We start from the raw sequence: 22287 nt of genomic DNA, 5'->3' as shown, positions 1-22287 counted from the left end.
ATGGCGGATTGTAGCGTGTTAAAAGACTGGATAGATACATGGGAGCCAAACCATTTAGTGCTTTATAGGTGAGAAGTAATAGTTTGTAGTCTATTCGAAACTTAACAGGAAGCCAATGTAGGGACGATAAGATCGGGGTTATGTGATCATATTTTCTTGCCCTTGTAAGGGGCTCTGGTTGCTGCATTCTGGACTAACTGAAGCTTGTTTATTAATGATGCAGGACATCCACCTAGTAACGCATTACAGTAGTCTATTCTGGAGGTCATGAGCATGGACGAGCTTCTCTGCATCGGATATGGACAACATATTTCTTAGCTTAGAAATATTTCTAAGGTGAAAGAAGGCTGTTTTTGTAACTTGGTTGATATGATTTTTGAAAGACAAGTTGCTGTCTAAAATAACACCCAGGTCTTTTACCGTTGAACTAGTGGTTACAGAACATCCGTCTAAATGCAGATTGAGATGCTGGAGCGACTGTATACTAGTTTTTGGGCTAATGAGCATAATCTCAGTCTTATCAGAATTTAAAAGTAGAAAGTTATGGGTCATCCAATCTCTTATTTCCTTAACACACTCAGTTATCTGGGTTAATTGAGCTGTATCGCCTGGTTTGGATGAGATATATAGCTGAGTATCATCAGCATAACAATGGAAGCTAATTCCATGCCTTCTTATAATATTTCCTAACGGAAGCATGTATATTGTGAAGAGCAGGGGTCCTAGAACTGAACCTTGCGGCACACCATAATTTACTTGCATTAGCCTGGATAGCTCTCCATTTAAATCTACGAAATGGTAACAATCGGACAGGTAGCATTTAAACCAGCTTAATGCCTGTCCCTGAATGCCGATGTAATTTTGTAAGCGATCTAGGAGGAGATCATGGTCTATAGTGTCGAATGCAGCACTAAGATCGTCTCAGGGTTGCAAACGTAACCCTAGTTCCCCGAGGGAACGAGACGCTGCGTCGAAACGCTATGGGAACGCCCCTGCGTGACCACGCTCTGAACCACGTGTATAATCTAGCCAATAGGCAAGCCGTGACATCATAGACAGGCGACGTCGCGTAAACCAGGAAGCTACAAGATGGCTGTGCGGTGGTAGCGACATTAGCTTCTGCAAAAAGAGAAGGTAAGCGCCGCAGGGATGCAGGGAGTGTGGCACGGATTCTCGTTCCCTCGGGGAACTAGGGTTACGTTCGCAACCCTGAGACATTCCCCTTCAGGAACTCGAGCTGCGTCGAAACGCTATGGGAATGAGTGTCCAATCACGCCACACTGACCAGACCCTGCCGAAAGAGTGAGGGCCTCGGCACCAGCACGCAGGACAGAGGAGCCCGGGGTGGCTCTGAGGTCAAGGCCATAGAACCTGACAAAGGTCAGCGGGGTGGAACAACCCGCAGCGTCACAGACGTCCCGGAGTGACACCATGTGTACCTGGCCGCAGAGGCCGCCACACTCCGGCGGGGCGAGCCCTGACCGCGATCGGAGCGGGGACCAGGACTCACAGCCGAACAACTGCACCGACCAGCTCCAAGGACTCGTCCTGTGGAGATAGGCACCCAGTGCTCGCACTGGACACAGCTGGGTCTCGTAACCCTTGGTCGGGGGCTATAAACGGAGGAGGGCAGAATGCCTGTAACACGACACATCATGTGGGAGCACCCAGCCTTGTGTAAAGAACACTCTGGCCATGCCAGGGGGCAACTCCAGCCGGGACGAGGCAACTGCCAAGTCCCAGACAGGCACTCCGAGTCGCGTCCCAGGCCACAGCCTCCGGGCGCCGCGGAGGAAACGTGTCACCAATGGGACCTACCCAGCATACACGGAAACCCTCAGGGTCAAAGGGGTTAACCCTGCAGCAAACTGTACCCGCAAAAACACCAGAACTGAACCGACCGGGCAGTCAACTGGGTCCAAGTCACGGTGCTCACACCGAGACGCGAACAGTCGCCATCGTGCGGCGTACGACCTCCTCGTGGAGGGAGCTCTGGAGTGGAGAAAGGCCTCTGTTACCTCGGTAGAGAGAACAGCCACTACGAACCGTGCCCCCTCAGGGGCCACAGTCTCCACAACACCGGGCAGGGGTGAACCAGGGTTCCACCCGCCAACGAGGTGCTATCCGGAGGAGACAGACTCCCTACCGGCGAACCAATTCCAGAATTCCCGGGAGCAGCGCAATCGTCCCGTCCCAACCGCAACCGTCCCATGGCAGCCACTGTCTCGACAGGGCGGCTGCTCAGACATCCAACCATCCTGGGATGTAACCGGCTCTAAATGAGAGGAGTTCATCTCGGAGGACCTCCTGCGCCAGTTGCTCACAAGGGCGAGACCGGAGGCCCCCCAGGTGGTTGATGTACAAGACCACCGCAGTATTGTCCGCGTGGATCAACACATAGCGATCTCTAAGGACTGGGAGGAAGTGTTGTAACCCCAACAACACTGCCAGCATCTCCCGGAAACCTATGTGCCACAAGAGACGTGGGCCGCTCCACAGACTCTGGGCGGAGTGGCCACGCATGACTGCTCCCCACCCACGTGAGGGAAGCGTCCGTCGTTAGCGTTACGCGACGACAAGGAGTGCCTAAAACCGGGCCTCGAGACAGAACGTAGGGTTCCACCATACAACCAAGGCTCAAAGGGCACACCGTGAGACCTTGATGTGACGATACAGACTCCCCCAGGGGGAGAACCCTTCTGCCCCGGAGCCACCACCGGAGGGGCCACATGCGGAGAAAGCCGAGTGGAAATACACTGGACGCTGCCGACATGAGACCCAGCAGCCTCTGGAACTGCCTCACAGTGACTAAGTGGCCTGCCCCTACCCTCCTGACTGCAGTGAGGATGACTACAAACCGGGCGGGAGAGAACCGTGCCCGCAACTCGGCCGAGTCCCACACCACGCCAAGAAAGTGGCCCTCCGCGCTGGGAAAAGTACACACTACCCGGCGTCTCAGTCTGAACCCCAGTACCTTCATGCAGGCGAGAACAGCATCTCAATGCCGAACCGCCAGCTGCTCTAACGAGCCAACATCAACCAATCGTTGATATAATACAGAATGCGGAAGCCCTGAAGCCGCAGCGGGGTCAGTGATGTGTTCACGCACTCTGTGAAGGCACGGGGTGAGGGCGCTAGGCCGCACGGAAGGACCGATATTGGTAAGCTCCGCCCCAAAAGCAACCTCAGGAACCTCCCGTGCGCGGTGAAGGACGGCTGCATGGGAGCATGCAACCACCAGATCTAGCGTATGACAAATCAGTCCTCGGACTTGACCCGAGACACGACCTCTCTAAACGAGAAAACCTGAACCCGAGCCTCAAAAGCGAGTGGTTCAAGTAGCGTAGATCAAAAATGGGATGCAACCCACCGTCCCTCTTTGGAACAACGAAGCACAGGCTGTAGCAGCCTGACTCTCTGAACAAGGAGGAGGGAACCACCTAGATGGCCCGATTCCTCAGGAGAGCACGCACCCCCTGTCCCAGGACCAGAGCCTGCATGGGTCCCGCTAGGGCGGGACACACCCGTTGAGCCGGGGAGGAGAAGACGCGAACTAAATCGCGCAGCCCTTCTCCACAGTACGCAGGACCCCCGAGAGACTCCAGGCAGCCCTCCAGACTGACAGAAAGTCTCCACAGGAAAACCAACCCCTCAGGGCTGGCCCCTGACCCACTCAGAGCGGCTGGAGCGGTGCTCTGCAGCCGACCACACCTCCTGAGAGGCGGCGGAACCCCCCCCGTCCGCAGCGAACATACGGGCGGAATACGGAGAGCGAACCGCTGGAGAAGCTGCGCCCTGAACACGACCCGTGGCAGGGCTAACAGACAGACCTCCTGAACCCGAATGGCAGGAGCAGCGTACTGCGGCCGTTGAAGCCCCCTGAGAGGCGGCGGATGACCCCCATCCGCAACGAACTGTCGGGCGGAAATAAGGGAGTTAACCGCTAAAGAGAGGCAGCGTCCTGAACACCCTGTGGCAGGGCCGACAGACCGGCCTCCCGGTGGTGCCAGGGAGGCACGAGCACCGTAGCATGAGGTGCGCACTGCCCTCCAAGATGCAAGCCATCAGGCCTACGCACCACAGACCCTAAGGCCGTCCAGCCCCCCTTCGGGCCTAGAGAGTCGCCAGGGGCCCCTAGGACCTCCCCGCGGGAATCGGGTGGCAACACTCTCTCACCGGGCTATCTCGCTGTGCCTGGACGTACCAGGGCGAGGCTGCCGCCGAGCAGCCCCATCGGGGCAGCGAGGAACTACCACTGAAACGCCACCGCGGTCTCCTGAACCCGCCAGCAATCGCCCTTACCCACAGCGCCACCAGGTCAGGCCAGGAGGGGACGCCATGGCGCTCAGAAGGAAGCTCGCATCATCCCCTATAGCAGGCCAGCCTGGTATGCCTGCAACACACTCATCGTGTGGAAGCAACCCGCAGCCTGACCCGCCACGCAGCGCAACCCACCAGAGCCAAGCTGCTCCTCGTAGGCAAACCGATAGCCGTCACAGATGCAACACTCGGGGAGAGATAGCTAGCTAGCGTCTCTACCACAAGCGGCATCGTCCCGTAGCCGCGCCACTTAGCTCCAATAACATTCGCGCACAGCGAAGAACATTTCGGAAAAGCACGTGCGCTCATGGGCCCCCCAGGACCCAGACACCTCGGTGCGCAGACCAGGGGAGGTGCTGAGGCTGCGACACAGCGCAGGAAACGCACGACCAGCTCACTGGGTGCGCGCTGCTTCTGCCACACGACCGGCCAAGCTAAATCCAGCTCGGACCCGGCCCGTGCCACGACCTCAAGGAGCTCCATACACAGCACAGGCTGTGAGGAGCCCGCAGGCTCGCTAGCATCCACCAGCTCATCCTCCTTGGAGAGAGAGACATGTAATGCTGCGCCACCCACACCGGGAGAAGAAGCAGCCGCCAGGCATGCTTCCCCTAATTTCCCGAAATTTCAACCACCTCGGAGGAAGAAATACGGAGCACCGCGTCACACACACCGGGAAAGAACCGATACCAAACGAGCTCACACCCTGGGGAACGGAAGCTCGGCTAGCAGCCGGGAGCACATAGCCACACGGCTAAATGCTAACAGCCGATACCATCGAGAGCCGAAGCCGCGAGGGAGAGCGCTCACCTCAGAGAGCGCTCCCCGAAAATTCACCCACCTCGGAGGAAGAATACGGAGCACCGCGTCACACGCACCGGAGAAGGAACCGCTAAACGAGCGCAATCCCCGGGGAACGGGAGCTCGCCTCGCAGTTGTCACCAGTTGTATATAACACTTCCTTCAGTAATTTAGTAGGAATTGGATCTAACTGACATGTTGTCGATTTAGCTTTGGCAATAACATTATACAGCTCTTCCTGTCCTATACATGTAAAATAGTGGAGTTGTGGAGTTGAAGGTAACACTGTCTCAGGAGATGCTGTCAGAGGTTGAACTGCCACAATTGTTTTTCTAATGTTATCTATTTTTTTCAGTGAAGAAAATCATAAAGTCCTCACTATTAAACTGTGATGGAATACAATTTTCAGAGCCCTGATTTGTAGTTAGTTTAGCTACAGTACTGAAAAGGAACCTGGGATTGTTTTGGTTGTTTTCTATAAGTTTGCTCAGGTGTTCAGCTCTAGCAGCTTTTAGCGCCTGTCTGTAGCTGAGCATACTGTCTTTATACGGGAATCTAAATACCTCCAATTTAGTTTTCCTCCATTTTCTCTCCAGATTACGTGCTGTTCTCTTGAGGGCATGCGTATGACTATTATACCAAGGTGCAGGTGTTTGTTCTCTAACCTTTTTTAACCGGATGGGAGCAACGGTGTCTAATGTGCTAGTGAGGATAAGGTCTATGTTCTTAGTTATTTCATCAAGATTATTAGCAGTTATGGGTTTAGTGAGAAATTGAGATTAATCAGGCAGGTTATTTATGAATCTGTCCTTAGTGGTTGGAACAATAGTCCTACCAAGTAGATAAAGTGGTGCAACACGGCTAATCTGCTCTACTGGTAGTGTGTACAGTATGAGGTAATGGTCTGTGATGTCATCACTCTGAGGTAAAATATCTATATCAGTGATGTCTGCTCCGTGGGATATTATTAAGTCTAGTGTGTGGTTTAAACGGTGAGTTGGTCCAGTGACGTTTTGTTTAACCCCAAAAGAGTTTAATAAATCAACAAATGATAATCCTAGAGCATCATTTACATCATCTACATGAATATTAAAATCTCCTACAAGCAGCACTTTATCAAAATTGATCAAGAGGTCTGATAGAAAACAAGCAAACTCTTGAAGAAAATCAGCGGAGGGTCCTGGGGGTCTGTACACGGTGACCAGAGCGAGTATTTCTATGTCTGTCTGAAAGTACAACTTTTTAACATACGTAACCTAGAGACGTTTTCACTGGCTTCAAGCGACAGGTGAAGACCATCTTCTTTCTGAAACACTTAAACTGTCACTTTTCCCGGTTTGCTTTTTCTTTAATTTATGTTGTAGGCTAATGGTGGCTTAAGTTTGTAATCAAGTGAACCAGTGTGGATTTACTCACCGATAGAGATTCAAAGCACTTTTGTATGTTGCTCTGTAGAAGGGCATCTGCTAAATGTCGCAAATGGAAATGGAAATGGAAGTTGTGGTCGCTGAGCTCAGCTGCTTCCTGCCAGTTCCAGTAGCAGTGTGTTCCCAGAAAACAGCTCAGCATTGTGGTGTTGGGGAGAGAACCGAGCTTTAGGGAGCAGAACCACCACCGTGATAACTTTCTCCACCTCGAACATCACTTTCAGATCTGTCAGAGACAACACACACACACACACACACACACACACACACACACACACACACATACACACACATACAGCTCACAACAGCATGTGATATCAGAATATTTATAGAAAGAGAAACTGCACTAGTAAGCAGGTCCCCATACTTCCTGTAAAGGTCCTCGAAAGGCAGAAAGAAGCAACTTGCCCACAGAAGCTGTTGGTGCTCTGAGTGGGTGTAGGAGAAGTTTCACTTCCTTAGCTAAACTCTATTATCATCAAAAACCAGATCACATGACTCTCTTGACTTGTGGGGAAAAGTTTGTGGACAACTGACCATAAATCCAACATCCTATTTTCACATTTTTCTGACAAAAATGTTCCACTAGAGCAGTTTTTACACACAGTCATGATCATGTTTACGAGAGAAGCAGGTGGTACAGGACTGAGGCGAAATCTCTGATTTCAAATGACTGACTTTTAGTATCTACTGCTTCTGGTGTATAAAAAGTTAATCATAGATTTATCACAATTTTTTATACAAAACAAAAGTACAGATAGGGAATCCAGTTCAACTGTAGTATTTTGTTAAAACGTAACATAATTTACAAATCCAGGCTCCATCATAAAAGCCAATGTTCACAAAATATTTCTAAAATATGAACTATGAATGATAAAGCCTTGTTCAGAAAGTTGTTATTAATATAAATATTATTTTAGCATAGATAAAAAGCTGCCTGTTCATTTCAATCTGACCCGAATTAATGTTTAGTGCAGGACATGGAACACCCTAATCACGTCTCCAGAAAAATGTGATGGCACAATTCATGATGCACAGGTAGGATCTAATGAGAAAGCAATTGTGTCTTTATTAAGCAAGTGGTGAAACCTGGCAGCTTCCACACCACAGGGATTGAATATTTATGCATGCAAGATATTTCAGGTTTTTTTTCCACAAAAATATTTCCCAACAAAAAAACAATGTCACCTTACAAGCACTGATTTGGAGTTACCATGTTTTAAATAAAAATATTGAACCAAATGGAATTTCTCTTTCCAATTCAGTAATATAACATAATTGGTAAGGGCTCTAAATACTTTTTCAAGGCACTGTACGTCCTTCTACGTTACCATCAGAATCTACAGCTTCATTTAAAATTTATCAAATGTATTATTTTCCCTAAAATTCTACAAACAATATCCCATAATGTCAATGTAAAAGAAGGTTGTTTGGAATATTTGCAAATTTGTTAAAAATACTATGCTTGTGTGAGAGAACATAACTCTCCCATACCAGCAGGTGGCAGTAGCCTGTATTTGTCATCGAAACAGAGAAAGCAGATGAGCTAGAACGTCTCTAGTTTACGTATGTAACCTTAGTTCCCAGAGCGAACGAGACGCTCATCGCAACGCTTTGGGAACCCCTGGCGTTGTCCACGCTCTGAGACACATGTGAAATCTGGCCAATAGGCAAGTCATGACCTCATCAGCGGGTGACTTCTCGACAACCAGGAGCTACAAAATGGCCAGTGGAGCCTGGAGTGGCTCTGAGGTCTAGGTCATAAAACCTGACGAAGGACCAGCCCGCAGCATCGCAGATGTCCTGGAGTGAGACTCCAGTGGTCCAGGCTGTAGAGGCTGCCATCTTCCAGGTGGAGTGAGCCTTGACCCTGAGCAGAGCAGGGAGACCAGAGGACTTGACTTGGCTCATGACTTGCCTATTGGCCAGATTTCACATGTGGTTCAGAGCGTGGACAACGCCAGGGGTTCCCAAAGCGTTGCGATTAACGCCTTGTTCTTTCGGGGAACTAGGGTAACATACGTAACCTAGAGACGTTCTAGCTGGATGTTCTAGCTAGCTCTTGGGCCAAGGAGGGCCCTTGAGATCTCCAATTGAACAGTCCCAGGATATAAACAACTCTCAGTGAGAGGAGTTTTCCCTGGGACCACAGGAGGATCTGTCATGCCAGATTGTATCCTCAGGAGAGCACGCACTTTCCATTTCAGGACCAGAGCCTGCTTGGGTCCCACCACAGTGGGACACACCCCGTTTTTCGGGGTGGAGAGGACCCAAATTAAATCGAGTAGCCCCTCTTTATAGTACGCAGGACCCACTGAGACATGTCTGGCCTCCGACCTTCTCAGAGCAGCTGGAGCATTGCCCTGCAGCCATTGAAGCCTCCTGCAGCGATCTTTGGGGCGGAATTAGAGGGAGACACCTGCTGGAGGGGGGGTGTCAAACAACACATCGGCTGCGTGTAATCCCCCTCTCTGAAATGAGGTGGGGCAAAAAGGAACACGCCATTCTGAGCCATCCAGACACTAGGCAGGGAAATTACATCAAATTGCTGTTTGTTGCCTAGTGGTAAAAGTCAGGAACTAAGGAATATTTGCTGTCCTGAAATCAATGGTACTCACAGAACCTGTCAGGACATTCACCAGCATCCACTAAGTAGATCAGGAGCATTTCATGTTTCAGTAAAATAGTTTTTTAGCAGCAGCCCCAGTGACTGCCCTGACATTGCCCTTTGAGAGTGTATGGAAACATGATGATGACCAGCCCAAGCAGTCAGTGATTGATTCCCCCTTATTGACTCTGCCAGCACCACCTCCCATTTGCATGCACCCAAAAAAAAAAAGTCATCGGGCAGTGCTATCATACATGTGGTGTGAATTAACAGTCCGAATATTAAATATACATTAATGAGAGCTGCCAGTGATTTATGTCAGAAGAGAGAAATTAATCCATGCATTATTTGTCACAATTAAATTATGACCACAAAGAATGAATTCTTAAAATTTGTTTAGATAACAATTTTTTAATAATATCCACATAGATGGTCAAAAAGTTTTTTTTGTTTTTAAATGTAAATATTTTAGAAAAGTGATGCACAGGCAAAGCAAAAACCTTTCAGACAAAAAAGTGAGGAAATGATAATCACTATGACGTTTTCTCCCAGTCCTCTTACATTACCAACATCATCCTGAATCTCATTTGTTATTAGTGGAGTTCAGGGTCTGGTAGAGTGAATCTGATTGGTTAGTGGTTGGATCTAAACTCTGGTAGACAGATTCAGGTAAATTGTGTTTTTCTCTTGCTTGGAGGGCGAGTACATTGTGGTCATTTACATAATCTTCATTAGTCTGAAATAAAAAAATACAAATAATTTACGTTTGTAAGTAAAGTGTTTGTGAAAATACGACCTGAAACAAACCATCGTCTTGTACCTGTATGGAAGATTGTGTTGCTGTTACACGGCCTGCAGGGAGATGAGAACATCACCACAGTTTGGTTTAATACAAAATATGCAGAGCAACATGAATATCGGGGCAGTGACAAGTTTGTATTCTGTTGCTTGAACACTTTACATTGAAGACAATCACATATCACTGTCAGGATTACACTGAGAGACACAGACTACATTTCCCACAATCCACTGCACCTCATGAACTGTCACAAATTTTGTTTTCTGCATGTGTTTGATGTTAACCAACACTACACTTCATGTACACTGTCGTCTCAACAATTTACAATAATTGGTGATCTTGCATATGTTCATGCTCATGCTTATTTCCTTTTTCATTTTTTGTGTTTTTTATGTTTTTTATTTTTATTTTACTTTAATAAAATGTTTGCACTTCATCACATGACACACTGAGACTGAGTAAAACAGTCCATCATGAGGTTTGAAAATCACCATGAATTAAAGTTGGTTTTACCTTGGCAATTTATTTTGCAGTAGACTGCTATAATCACAATGGCAGTGAACGCCACTGCACCTGTACTGATCAGGAGGTAGGTAGCTATGCCTGGAACATCTGTACAGGACATAAAGTTAAACCATAAACATAAATGTTCCAACCACATGGAGTCAGTAGTGGAGGTGTGCAGAAGGAGGTGGACATGAGCAGGCCATTAATAATGTTACAAATTAAGCCAATTTGGAGCCTGTGATTACAGAAGTATTAAGTACTTTATGAAATCTATTATTTCTTATATCTTACAAATTATAGTTATTAGATCAATGCTGGGTGGATTAAAAAAGCATCATGGATACAAGGCTTTTATGGAAGAGAGGAATAATATAAACAAAATGTAATGATTAACTTTAAAAGCTGAATAAAAGGTGAGTGCTGGTGTGTTAGCGCTGATCAGTATTATCTTAAACTCGATTACAATGTGAATGCAGGGTGAACATACCATAGAATGAGGTTAAGGTGGTTTGGTGATGAATCTTGTTTAATGGATTAACTGAAAATTGTAAGATATGATGAATTTCATGACAGAAATATAATAAAGAAAAGCTCAGGGAAAAGTTCTTACCTGTAGGTGATGGTGTCTCTGCATGCACTGTTGGATTTACAGTGTGTGTTAAAGCACAATGTGTGGTGTGTGTGATCTGTAAGACGTCACTGCTGGCAGAATCATCTGAGAGAATATAAAAGGGATAAAGGATTTTGTACAGAAATGTACAAAAAATCAGGAGTGAACAGAAAATAGACGTTTTCCTATATCAATCGATTTTCAATTTTCATTAATTTATTGCTCATTTCATTCAAATGGAAACGATTAGAAAAAAGAATGTTTAAAAAAGGAAAAAAGGGCGTGTCTTTTTTGTTGTGTTTTTATTCTATTGTTTAAATAGCATTCATTGGTTTTTGTATTTATATTCTGTACTGTATCTTATTCTGTATCTTATCTTATCCTATCTTATCTTATATTATGTGCATGGAATGGGTTGATTTGAATGGAATTACTTTTATTGACCCCTGTAGAGAATCAATTAAACTCAATTAAAAGCTTGCACACATTAAAATCTCATGGTCTTTTATTCCACTTTCTACAGATGATTTAAATTCTGGTCCTACGTTAGTAACAGTGGTTCAGTAATTTGTAAATTGAAATGTGCATTCAATGAATTATTATGTGAGATTTTTCTTCTCTGTCTAAAACTCACCCGTTTTAACCAGCAGTTGAAGCTTTGTGTGTATATCTCTTAATGGCACAGTCCGCTTTACCACACACCAGTAAGTGTTTGCATCCTCTGCTCTCAGATCAGTGATGGTGATGGTGAAGATTTTGGCTGTTGTGTCGTCAGACAGAGAGAATCTGGTGTCTTCAGCAGGAGATCCAGACTGAACAGGAATGTCTTTGATTACAGGCCGGTAAGGACATTTACCTCTGCAGAGATACTTCTTGTTCTTTTTATATTTAGATTCATAGTGACATTTAATCTGAACTGATCTTCCTCTGTATCCAGTTACTGTAGTTACAGCATCAGATCCAGCTGGAGAATGAAACACATTTGATCACAGGATTTATTTACAAGTATAGATGTGTAGGAAGTCTTAGCAGCCCAGAGAAATTCGAAACTGGAGCTCAATATGAAAGTTCTATTGAGGTATAAATGTTCATTTCTGCAAAGTACTTACCTGTGATCAGGCAGAATGCGAACAGAACGAGGATCTTCATCATCAGTCCAGTCTCACAAACGCCTCCTCAGAACATATAAACAAATGCTTTGTTAGTTATCTTCCACTTTCTCAGTCTCTCTTTCTGGTGGCTGTGCGGTGTGTATTTGCGTGCTAAATGACTAAATGACAGCATGTCCACTTCCACCTCTTGTGACTGAAAACCACTCAGGAAGTGCCTGTATGAAATGCAGCACTGCAGTATGAACTCTAATCTCACTTGTGCTTTGTGTCTTCTGTTTTATTACCAGTTGATGGTGAGTTTGTGTAATAAGACATTTTTACTTATGTGAAATGAACCAGTTTTTCATATCAATGTATCTTGTATTTGAGAGAACTAGATGTACTCCTGGATTAAGTAGAGTGTAAGTGTGTCTCACCATCAGATGCATCACCATACACCTCAGCATGTACAGCTTCCTGTCAATGCTTAAAACAGGGATTGCTATGCTATTTCATGCTTTTATTTACACAGAATTATTTACACTCTTAAGGAGTTGGATTCTTATGATATATATTGCCAAATCTTTTTTTTTAAATATAGAGACATATGACAGTTTTTCTGCAGTACATCCACTATGGCTTCGAACTTCACTTTCTACATTATGATGATACACTGAGCATAAGGTTTATCTTATCTTATCTTATCTTATCTTATCTTATCTTATCTTATCTTATCTTATAATATATTTACACAAGCATGTATTCTAATATCCAGAATTCTATGCTATTTTCATATCTGTGTTGAAAAATTGTTGAAAAACACAAACCAGTCAAAAGCAGATCATAAGCCATCGACAGGATCTATTCCCTCTGTTATTATCATGATTCCTGTGCACATGTCCCTGGTCTGAGCTTGGCACATCAAATGTTTACCGATAAAAAATCATTTTTGTGTTGAGTTTATTTATTTTTTATATCTGATTAAAAAAAGGACTTTGTGAATAAACATGTGTTGCATTACGCTGCATTATTCGCGCGTTAATAAAACCAGTACAGATAAAATTTATTAGCATTTTTGACAGCTGTAATTAATATATTAATACAAAATGAATTAAAATGTTGTTCTCTAATGAATGTATCCAGAACACAAGCAGAGAAAAGATCATGATGATCAGGTGATCAGGAAAGTCTTTGTTCTCAGTCATGTTTTCATAACTGACTCCCTCTGTCTCATCCACGTTAACCTCAGACGTCTTACTGCCTTCTGCCTGCTAATTTAAAATAAACCCTAACCCTAACCCTTCATAAACTAGTCTACATCTGTGGTGTGACAGAGACAGGAAATGATACACCAGTGGATTGAAAAAGCAGCACAATGACAGGAAATGGGTTGATGGGCTGAAAAATGGCACAATGTGAAGAAAAGTATTGATCATGTCACTAATAGATTAAAACTAAAGTAACGATCCTGGTTTGAAAATGTAAGAAGTAGAAAATACAGATATTTGTGTAAAAATATAATGAGTGAAAGTAAAAAGTTGTCTGGAAAAAAATCAATAAATAGTGAAGTAAAATACTGATAGCAGAAAAATCTATGGACAGAGGAGCCGGAAGTGGCTCTAAGGTTGAGGTCATAGAACCTGATGAAGCGTTGCAAATGTCTTGGAGTGGGACTCCAGCAGACCAGGCCATAGAGGCCACCACTGGAGGGGTCTCATGTGCAGGGGGCCAAGTGGAATCACACTGGATCCTGCTGCCATGAGTCCCAGCAGCTTCTGGAACTGCTTCACAGTGAGTGACTGACCTTCTCTCAATCTTGTCTGTCGTGAGGATAGCTTTGATCCGAGAGGGAGACAGCTGTGCCCACATAACGGTTGAGTCCCACACCACCCCAGCTGGTTCTCTGTCCTGGAGAAAGCACACTCTTCTTGGTGTTTAATCTTAACCCCAGCTCCTTCATACAGGCGAGAACGACATCTCGATGCCGGACTGCCAGAAGCTCTGATCATGCTAATATCAACCAATCATCGATATAGTTCAGAATGTGCATGCCCCGAAGCCTTAAGTCAAGTTAAGTCAAGTCAAGTTTAATTCTACAGCACTTCTCACAACAGACATTGTCTCAAAGCAGCTTTATAAAATTTTAAGAGTTAAGGTGAATGGTGTGTATTTATCCCTGATGAGCAGCCATCGCGATTGTGGCAAGAAAAAAAACCCTTAGATGTTATGAAGAAGAAACCTTGAGAGGAACCAGACTCAAAAGGAGAACCCATCCTCATTTGGAGAGTGTGATTATTAATCTTTAAACAATACAGAACACTGTAATGCATTTTGTTAAGGTGCAGGCTATGAGCGCCAGGCCGAACATGAGGACCCGATATTGGTAAGCTTTGCGCCCGAAAGCAAACCTCAGGAACCTCCTGTGAGCAGGAAGAATGGATATGTGGAAGTATGCATCCTTTCAATCTATCTAATCTTGATCTGAGACACGACCTGCTTGAGAGTGAGCATCCTGAACCTGAGCCTTATAAGAGAGTGGTTCGAAGAGCATAGATCTAGAATTGGACACAACCCCATCCTTCTTCGGAACCACGAGGTACTTGCTCTAAAAGCCGGACTCTCTGATTGAATGAGGGACGACCTTGATGGCCTCCTTCCTTAATAAAGTGCGTACTTCCTGTTCCTGCTCAGGCCCCACCAGACTGGGGGGCACATCCCGTTGAACCGGGGAGGAGAGGACCCACTGAGACACGTCTGGCAGGCTTCCCCAGGCTGCCAGGCAGTCTCTTAAAGAAACCAGCTTCTTGAGTATAATTTAATTGATGTTATAGCTCCATATGTTTCAGCACTGATTGTAAATTAGTGAATGTTTTTTAAATGTAGCAAAATTAACAATAAGAAGTTACTACATACTGCATTTTTATGCAGTAAATGCATAACTGGATATATTTGCTCAACTGGATATATTGCTGGAGCACAACAGCAGTGTATCACCCATGTTCCAGCTCCAAAATGAATTATGCAGATCTTCATGCCGCTTTCTCACTATACTTTAAACATTCAGCAGATCTCACAGTTTCGGTATATTTATGACTTACTTCATCTACGATATTTTATACATTGTCAAATCACAAGTGGGAGTAACAGGAGTTTATTTTACTATTTTACTAGTTAATTTATTTGGGACGTGACAGTCATTTTACTTCAGTATGATGTTTTAATTCAGTTCTTTTCCACCTTAAGAACAGCACAGCATTCTGCAATTCACCTGTCTAACCACTAGGTGTCTCTACCCTAATGGCTGGGTTACTTAAGAATCCAAAGTACTGATTTATTATGACTCTTTGCTTAATCAACTGCTAAATCAATTTATGTGAAAAGACTCTAATGTGACTCTCAGCACAATGATTTATTAATAGAACGGATTTATTAATAGAATTATCATGAGCCCAAAACCTTCTGTTTAAAATAAAATGTGTAAATAAGGTCAGTATAATAAGAGACTGAAGTTTCTTCATCATTTATTCCTCTCTAAATGTTCTGCTTGCTGTTGTACTGATGCTGAACTGTATGTTGGTAAACAGTAGAAACACAAAGCGCCAATCAAAACAAGTTTAAAACAGAGCGTACGCTCAACCCTGATTGGTGACTTACACTTTGATCCTTATAAATAAAAAAGGATGTAATGTATAATGTAAAAATGTATATATTTGACTTTCAAATGTAGTGAAGTTACAGTAAAAGTCCCCCAAATGGAAATACTTCAGTAAAGTACAGAAACATTAAAATAACCAATTACATTTATTTCTTTACAGTCCACCATTTCCCATGATGCTAATGTCCCTGGGAACATAATGGGAACATAAATCATTGACTCTCCTCGGGTTTGGGATTTAGACTCTCAAAGTAAAATTTCCATTCTATGAAGAAAATCTCCAATCTGAAAAAAGGCCTAATATTGAGCTGGGGAAGGGAAAAACCCCACTAAAGAAACTGAACCGAGTTGAGTTCATAATCTATTCATTCTGTAAACCTGCTTTAGGACAATTTCCATTGTTAAAATCACCATGCAAATATAACAATGAATAAAAATTAAGCTCAGTACATCCTGTGATGATCAATGATGATTACTATGAATGTTTTATTAATACAAATGGCAAACAAGTTCGAATTGAATTCCAAAAGCAAGAACATAATCCAGGAGTGGGTCAAGTGGCTGACAAGCAACAATACATTTTGTGAAGTACACATGAATCACAAGAAAAACAAGGTGGAGATGTACCATGCACATGTTGCATGTAAACACAAAAACAGGGACGCACACAGATCATCTCTAGGTTACTGAACCAACCGGGCAGTGGACTGGATCCAGCTGGTGGTGCTCACACCATGAGCAGAACAGATGGGAGAATGGTCTATCCACCGAGGTGGTAGCCTGGGAGCGAGTGCTAGTGCTGGACCAAGCAGGTGAGGTTGGAGAAAGGGCCAAGCCTGTCTCGAAACCCTCTGTGAGGTCGATTTGCGAGCCCCAGAACCTGCAGCGCCGCTCCACTTTAGCGAGAGAACTGCGAGGAGCGCAAGCTCTCTCCTGGAAGAGTCCCTCTTGGGAGCGGAGCGATGGCATTTGACATGCAGCTGGCTCGCTCGAGAACCGACTAGCATGCTCCGCTCCCAGGAATATATATATATACAGGGAGTGCAGAATTATTAGGCAAGTTGTATTTTTGAGGATTAATTTTATTTGAGGATTTAATTTGAACAACAACCATGTTCTCAATGAACACAAAAAACTCATTAATATCAAAGCTGAATATTTTTGGAAGTAGTTTTTAGTTTTAGCGATTTTAGGGGATATCTGTGTGTGCAGGTGACTATTACTGTGCATAATTATTAGGCAACAACAAAAACAAATTCATACCCATTTCAATTATTTATTTTTACCAGTGAAACCAATATAACATCTCAACATTCACAAATATACATGTCTGACATTCAAAAACCAAACAAAAACAAATCAGTGACCAATATAGCCACCTTTCTTTGCAAGGACACTCAAAAGCCTGCCATCCATGGATTCTGTCAGTGTTTTGATCTGTTCACCATCAACATTGCGTGCAGCAGCAACCACAGCCTCCCAGACACTGTTCAGAGAGGTGTACTGTTTTCCCTCCTTGTAAATCGCACATTTGATGATGGACCACAGGTTCTCAATGGGGTTCAGATCAGGTGAACAAGGAGGCCATATCATTAGATTTTCTTCTTTTATACCCTTTCTTGCCAGCCACGCTGTGGAGTACTTGGGCGTGTGTGATGGAGCATTGTCCTGCATGAAAATCATGTTTTCTTGAAGGATGCAGACTTCTTCCTGTACCACTGCTTGAAGAAGGTGTCTTCCAGAAACTGGCAGTAGGACTGGGAGTTCAGCTTGACTCCATCCTCAACCCGAAAAGGCCCCACAAGCTCATCTTTGATGATACCAGCCCAAACCAGTACTCCACCTCCACCTTGCTGGCGTCTGAGTCGGACTGGAGCTCTCTGCCCTTTACCAATCCAGCCACGGGCCCATCCATCTGGCCCATCAAGACTCACTCTCATTTCATCAGTCCATAAAACCTTAGAAAAATCAGTCTTGAGATATTTCTTGGCCCAGTCTTGACGTTTCAGCTTGTGTGTCTTGTTCAGTGGTGGTCGACTTTCTGCCTTTCTTACCTTGGCCATGTCTCTGAGTATTGCACACCTTGTGCTTTTGGGCACTCAGTGATGTTGCAGCTCTGAAATATGGCCAAACTGGTGGCAAGTGGCATCTTGGCAGCTGCACGCTTGACTTTTCTCAGTTCACGGGCAGTTATTTTGCGCCTTGGTTTTCCACACGCTTCTTGCGACCCTGTCGACTATTTTGAATAAGCGCTTGATTGTTCGATGATCACGCTTCAGAAGCTTGGCTATTTTAAGACTGCTGCATCCCTCTGCAATATATCTCACTATTTTGACTTTTCTGAGCCTGTCAAGTCCTTCTTTTGACCCATTTGCCAAAGGAAAGGAAGTTGCCTAATAATTATGCACACCTGATATAGGGTGTTGATGTCATTAGACCACACCTTCTCATTACAGAGATGCACATCACCTAATATGCTTAATTGGTAGTAGGCTTTCCAGCCTATACAGCTTGGAGTAAGACAACATGCATAACGAGGATGATGTGGTCAAAATACTCATTGCCTAATAATTCTGCACTCCTGTATATATATATATATATATATATATATATATATATATATATATATATATAATTTTTTTATGAAAAATTGACAGACAATTCAACACAAACACACAGAGCACTTTGTGAACAGACAGAAGCTGCCGCTGATTTCCCCAATATGCATTTTATACGTTCTGGTCATGACATCACCCCGCCAGTGACAGCCAGCTTTCAATTTTTGACTGATTACACACATTATTTTAGAGTGTGAACACTCGGTGCGTTCCCAAAGCGTTTCGACGCAGCTTGAGTTACTGAAAATATACATTAATAAGTTCCAGATGTTGTGTTCCTCTTAAACCACAGCTATTTGCCAACAATATTAAAGTTTTCACTATTAGCAAGATGATGTATGCTAACTAGCCTCATTCAGTGATGGTACCAGTAGCAACATCTGTAACATGAGTTGTTCTCGTTTTTGGAGATCAGTGTTGGAGCTGCACCATTCGAACTGGTGTCAAAACTCACTGTTGCGTATTTTATACTTTCACCTGATTTTATATCTGATGACTGAGCAGCACTGACTGATGAATCAGAGGGTAACTGAGCTGTGGAGTAGACGTCATGATGTCCTGGGTGTGTTACTTCAGTATAAACAGGTGATGAAGGATCAGAGGGAATTGTGGGTAATCCAGTGTTGGAGTAAATCTCAGACGGGGCTGAGGGAAGTTGTACAGTAGAGTAAAGACTGTAAAAAATACTGCTGTTGTCTTCATTTTCATAAACAGGACATGGAACCTGAACACAAGTAGGAAAATCAACTGTAATCATTAACCTAAAAACATAAACATGCATTTACATGGAAATTAAATTCTTAATGATCTTTTCTCAAGTAAAACAGATTAAAGGCAATTTTCCTCTCAGCTTTCTCATCAAAATGCTCACATCATCAACAACTCACCCATTTCTGTATCATCATAAGTATTTAAATATTAGAATGTGTGGGGGACAAAGTCAAGTCCTCACCTTGACTACAGCCAGGGGTCTTCTTATAATTACAATTTACTTTGCAATTTATATCTAAATTACAGCACCATGCCATCTAATGTACAGTATATGTCTGGTTTAATAAGATACATACGATTGATTACTGTTAGGGTTCTTCCCACTGTCACCACTAGTTGCCGCTATTGCTCCACTTCCTCAGTTTTCACTCCTCATGGACTGTTTAAGCCAGCTCATTTCCTTTGTTGTTGTTTTTGTCTAGCGAGTGTGTTTTTTCCCACCATGTTTCTGCGTTTAGTATTGTTGGTGTCTTCCTTTCGAGGCATCAATTGTTTTCTTTTTGCCCTTTTCCCTGCTCAAATAAACTCCTGTCATTTATATCACTGTGCCTGAATCTCTCTCTCTCTGCACACCTGTGATCATCACCTCCCCTGTGACTCTCCACTAGAAAGTTACTCTCTCACTGTGATGAGCCCAGTTCAAGCTCTGGTCTGACAGTTACCTCAACCTTTCTTTCTTTCTTTCTTTCTTTCTTTCTTTCTTTCTTTCTTTCTTTCTTTCTTTCTTTCTTTCTTAAACTATTATATAAAAGAAAAACTCACCATATGGAGGTTTGAGGAGCTGTTTGGAAACTTCTCTGGACATAGGGCTGCCAATTTACATAAAGTCATTAAAATATGAAAAAATATACAAACCAGTGAACCTTTTGTCTTTAAGTACTACATACATGTACATTAGAGGGCTATATTGGGATTGGGGTCCCTCGGGACCCAACACAAATCTCACGGGGGCAGGAAATGTTACTTTTGCCGTGGAAGGCAGTGAGCAACGAGCAGCAGCACAAGAACCACAGACACGCCAATGATGATTGTGGAATTTGGATATTCTGAAAATTAAACACAATTATGAGACAATGGTGTGTGTGCACACGAGTAAAGTGAAACTAAAAATGCAGATGTGGTTGATGTTGTGGTCTTCAGTTTGGGAATGGTTCATTTATTTGGCTGAAACTGAACTATTTTGGATTTGCATTCTTTAATGGAGAAAAAAAACAATGTCTGAAAAAGATCTAAAAACTATATTATATGCAAGATTTCTCTTTTTGTTTACTGGGTAAAATTCACAGAAAACACAGCATTCCTGCAGGGCTTCATTCTATGTTATAGATTTCTTACAGCATTAAAACCAATGTAAAGTTGGTTTGAAAGTGAACTGTATACACCTCAAGACCGTTTCACATTCTGAACTCAACTGGGATGAGTTTAAATTAAAAAGATTTTGGATATTAATAAAAAGTCAACCCCTGTCTACAATAAGTGTACATGAGGAAAATAAATGACAAGACAGAAATGGAGACTTGGGTGATGAGTGGGAAAGTAGAAAAATGAGAAAACTGTTGTGCTGTAACAGTACAACAGTTTTCTCATTTTTCTACTTTCCCACTCATCACCCAAGTCTCCATTTCTGTCTTGTCATTTATTTTCCTCATGTACACTTATTGTCAACAGTTATTTTATACATTGATTTATTTTGCAGTGTATTTGACCACAGTGAGGAGAAGCACAATACACATTGCTTTGTTTGAAATTGCTTTAAGTTTAAAAAGAGACTAAAATGTAGAAATCGCATCTGCACAGACAAAACCACGGTAAAGGAAGTGCAAGTGAACCTAGTGTGGATTCAAACTGAAAAAATACCACATGTGGAAGTTCACTAATGAGCAGGAATATCCATTATGAAGAGCTCCTGCATGTGTGTGAAAATCCTTTACATTAATGAAATATTCTTAACTTTATTTGGCAAGAATCTCCAGTATATAATGCAGAGCGTAAAATATTGCGAAAAGCTCTGTGAATAAATCATATCTGATGCGTTTGGCCTAAATCGAGCAGCAGATTTCTCTTAATAATCCATTTATATAGATTACAGCAGATTTTTATAAGCTCCTGTCATGCAGTGTTTGAAAGAAAATAATGCAGCGTTGGTGAATTAAAGCTTGTCACTTCCTGCCTATTGCTAAACCACAGGATTTAGCAACATGCTTCTAATATTTACCACAATACCATTATTACGATATCTGATGTCATTGCTCTTGTAGTGGTTTAATCAGTGCTCTCTGTCTCATGTAGAATATTTATATAAAGGATCACAGTTTGTACATACACACTGAGGTGCAGAAGCGATGGTTGGCTCTTTAGCATCAGTTAGCGGATTAGATGAAATTAAAAAGGAAGACGTGAATAGTGTGAGAGAAATGTATACCTCCTGCTGTTGATGATGATGATGACGATGGTGATGATGATGGTGGTGATGACGATGGTGGTGATGATGTATGTGTGAGCTTAATATGTTAATAATGTGATGTTTATAATCAGTGAATTATTGTGAGATTCTTTCAGTCTCCTCTGTGTAACACTCGCCCATTTCAACCAGCAGACGCTGATCATCTTCATATGGTTATTATCAGCAGACGATGGTGGAACATATATGATCAAAATAAAGCTCAGCATCTATTTTACCACTGCAGGTATTTTAAATAGAATACACACATATACTGCCTGGTTGCCTGTGCACTGTCATGTTCACTTCCACTTCTCGAGACAGAAAACCACCCAGGAAGTGGCTGTGTGAACTGCACAGCTGCTGTAAAGAACTTTCTCACATTCTAGATCAGGGGTCACCAACAATGTCACCCGCTGACCACATGAGTCGCCTGTGGGCCTTTTCTAAAAAATTGCCCACCATAGAGCCACTTTCCAGTGAGCTGCATTTCTAATTTTTGTTGCTATTCTTTTTTAAATCACACTTGCGTTAGTATAAAGTTATATATAGTTATATAAATAAAGTTTTGCATATTGATATTTATCTGTTTCCTACCTTGTTAAATCATAGTTAATAATTATTATGAGAAATCATTAAC

At 43.3% G+C, this 22287-nt stretch overlaps 2 protein-coding genes across 6 annotated transcripts in view; both read right to left on the bottom strand.

Moving 5' to 3' along the window:
• The window catches only part of LOC124378402 (CMRF35-like molecule 5), a 129226-nt gene extending 122252 nt beyond the window's left edge, over positions 1 to 6974 (bottom strand). Inside the window, exons 1-2 of one of the 5 annotated variants that reach the window (XM_046838081.1) lie at positions 6916 to 6974; positions 6538 to 6774 (exon numbers count right to left, since the gene is read on the bottom strand). In XM_046838081.1, the coding sequence (XP_046694037.1) occupies positions 6538 to 6690 (153 nt within the window). In that variant the 5' untranslated portion in view covers positions 6691 to 6774; positions 6916 to 6974. The other 4 variants (XM_046838084.1, XM_046838083.1, XM_046838080.1 and 1 more) reach the window with 4 other exon arrangements.
• Positions 6975 to 9644: 2670 nt separating this feature from the next.
• On the bottom strand, positions 9645 to 12320 carry LOC124377990 (CMRF35-like molecule 8). Its single transcript, XM_046837428.1, has 7 exons — positions 12182 to 12320; positions 11707 to 12036; positions 11073 to 11177; positions 10950 to 11000; positions 10469 to 10567; positions 9977 to 10008; positions 9645 to 9892 (listed from the first exon to the last, which is right to left on the bottom strand). Exons 1-7 carry the CDS (start codon positions 12222 to 12224, stop codon positions 9740 to 9742), a joined length of 813 nt encoding a protein of 270 aa, XP_046693384.1. The 5' UTR covers positions 12225 to 12320; the 3' UTR covers positions 9645 to 9739.
• Between the last annotated feature and the right edge of the window lie 9967 nt (positions 12321 to 22287).

The sequence above is a fragment of the Silurus meridionalis genome, chromosome 24 (assembly GCF_014805685.1).
Source record: "Silurus meridionalis isolate SWU-2019-XX chromosome 24, ASM1480568v1, whole genome shotgun sequence".
Taxonomy (NCBI): Eukaryota; Metazoa; Chordata; class Actinopteri; order Siluriformes; family Siluridae; genus Silurus; species Silurus meridionalis.
This window is presented reverse-complemented; position numbering and strand designations above follow the sequence as displayed.

Bases quoted from the DNA above. Each gene is read 5' to 3' on its own strand.
- LOC124377990 (XM_046837428.1), bottom strand. From the start codon at position 12,224: ATGATGAAGATCCTCGTTCTGTTCGCATTCTGCCTGATCACAG. The intron at 10,568-10,949 runs GTATGTTCACCC...TGTCCTGTACAG, and splicing joins CACCTTAACCTCATTCTATG to ATGTTCCAGGCATAGCTACC. The intron at 10,009-10,468 runs GTAAAACCAACT...ATCTCCCTGCAG, and splicing joins CTGCAAAATAAATTGCCAAG to GCCGTGTAACAGCAACACAA.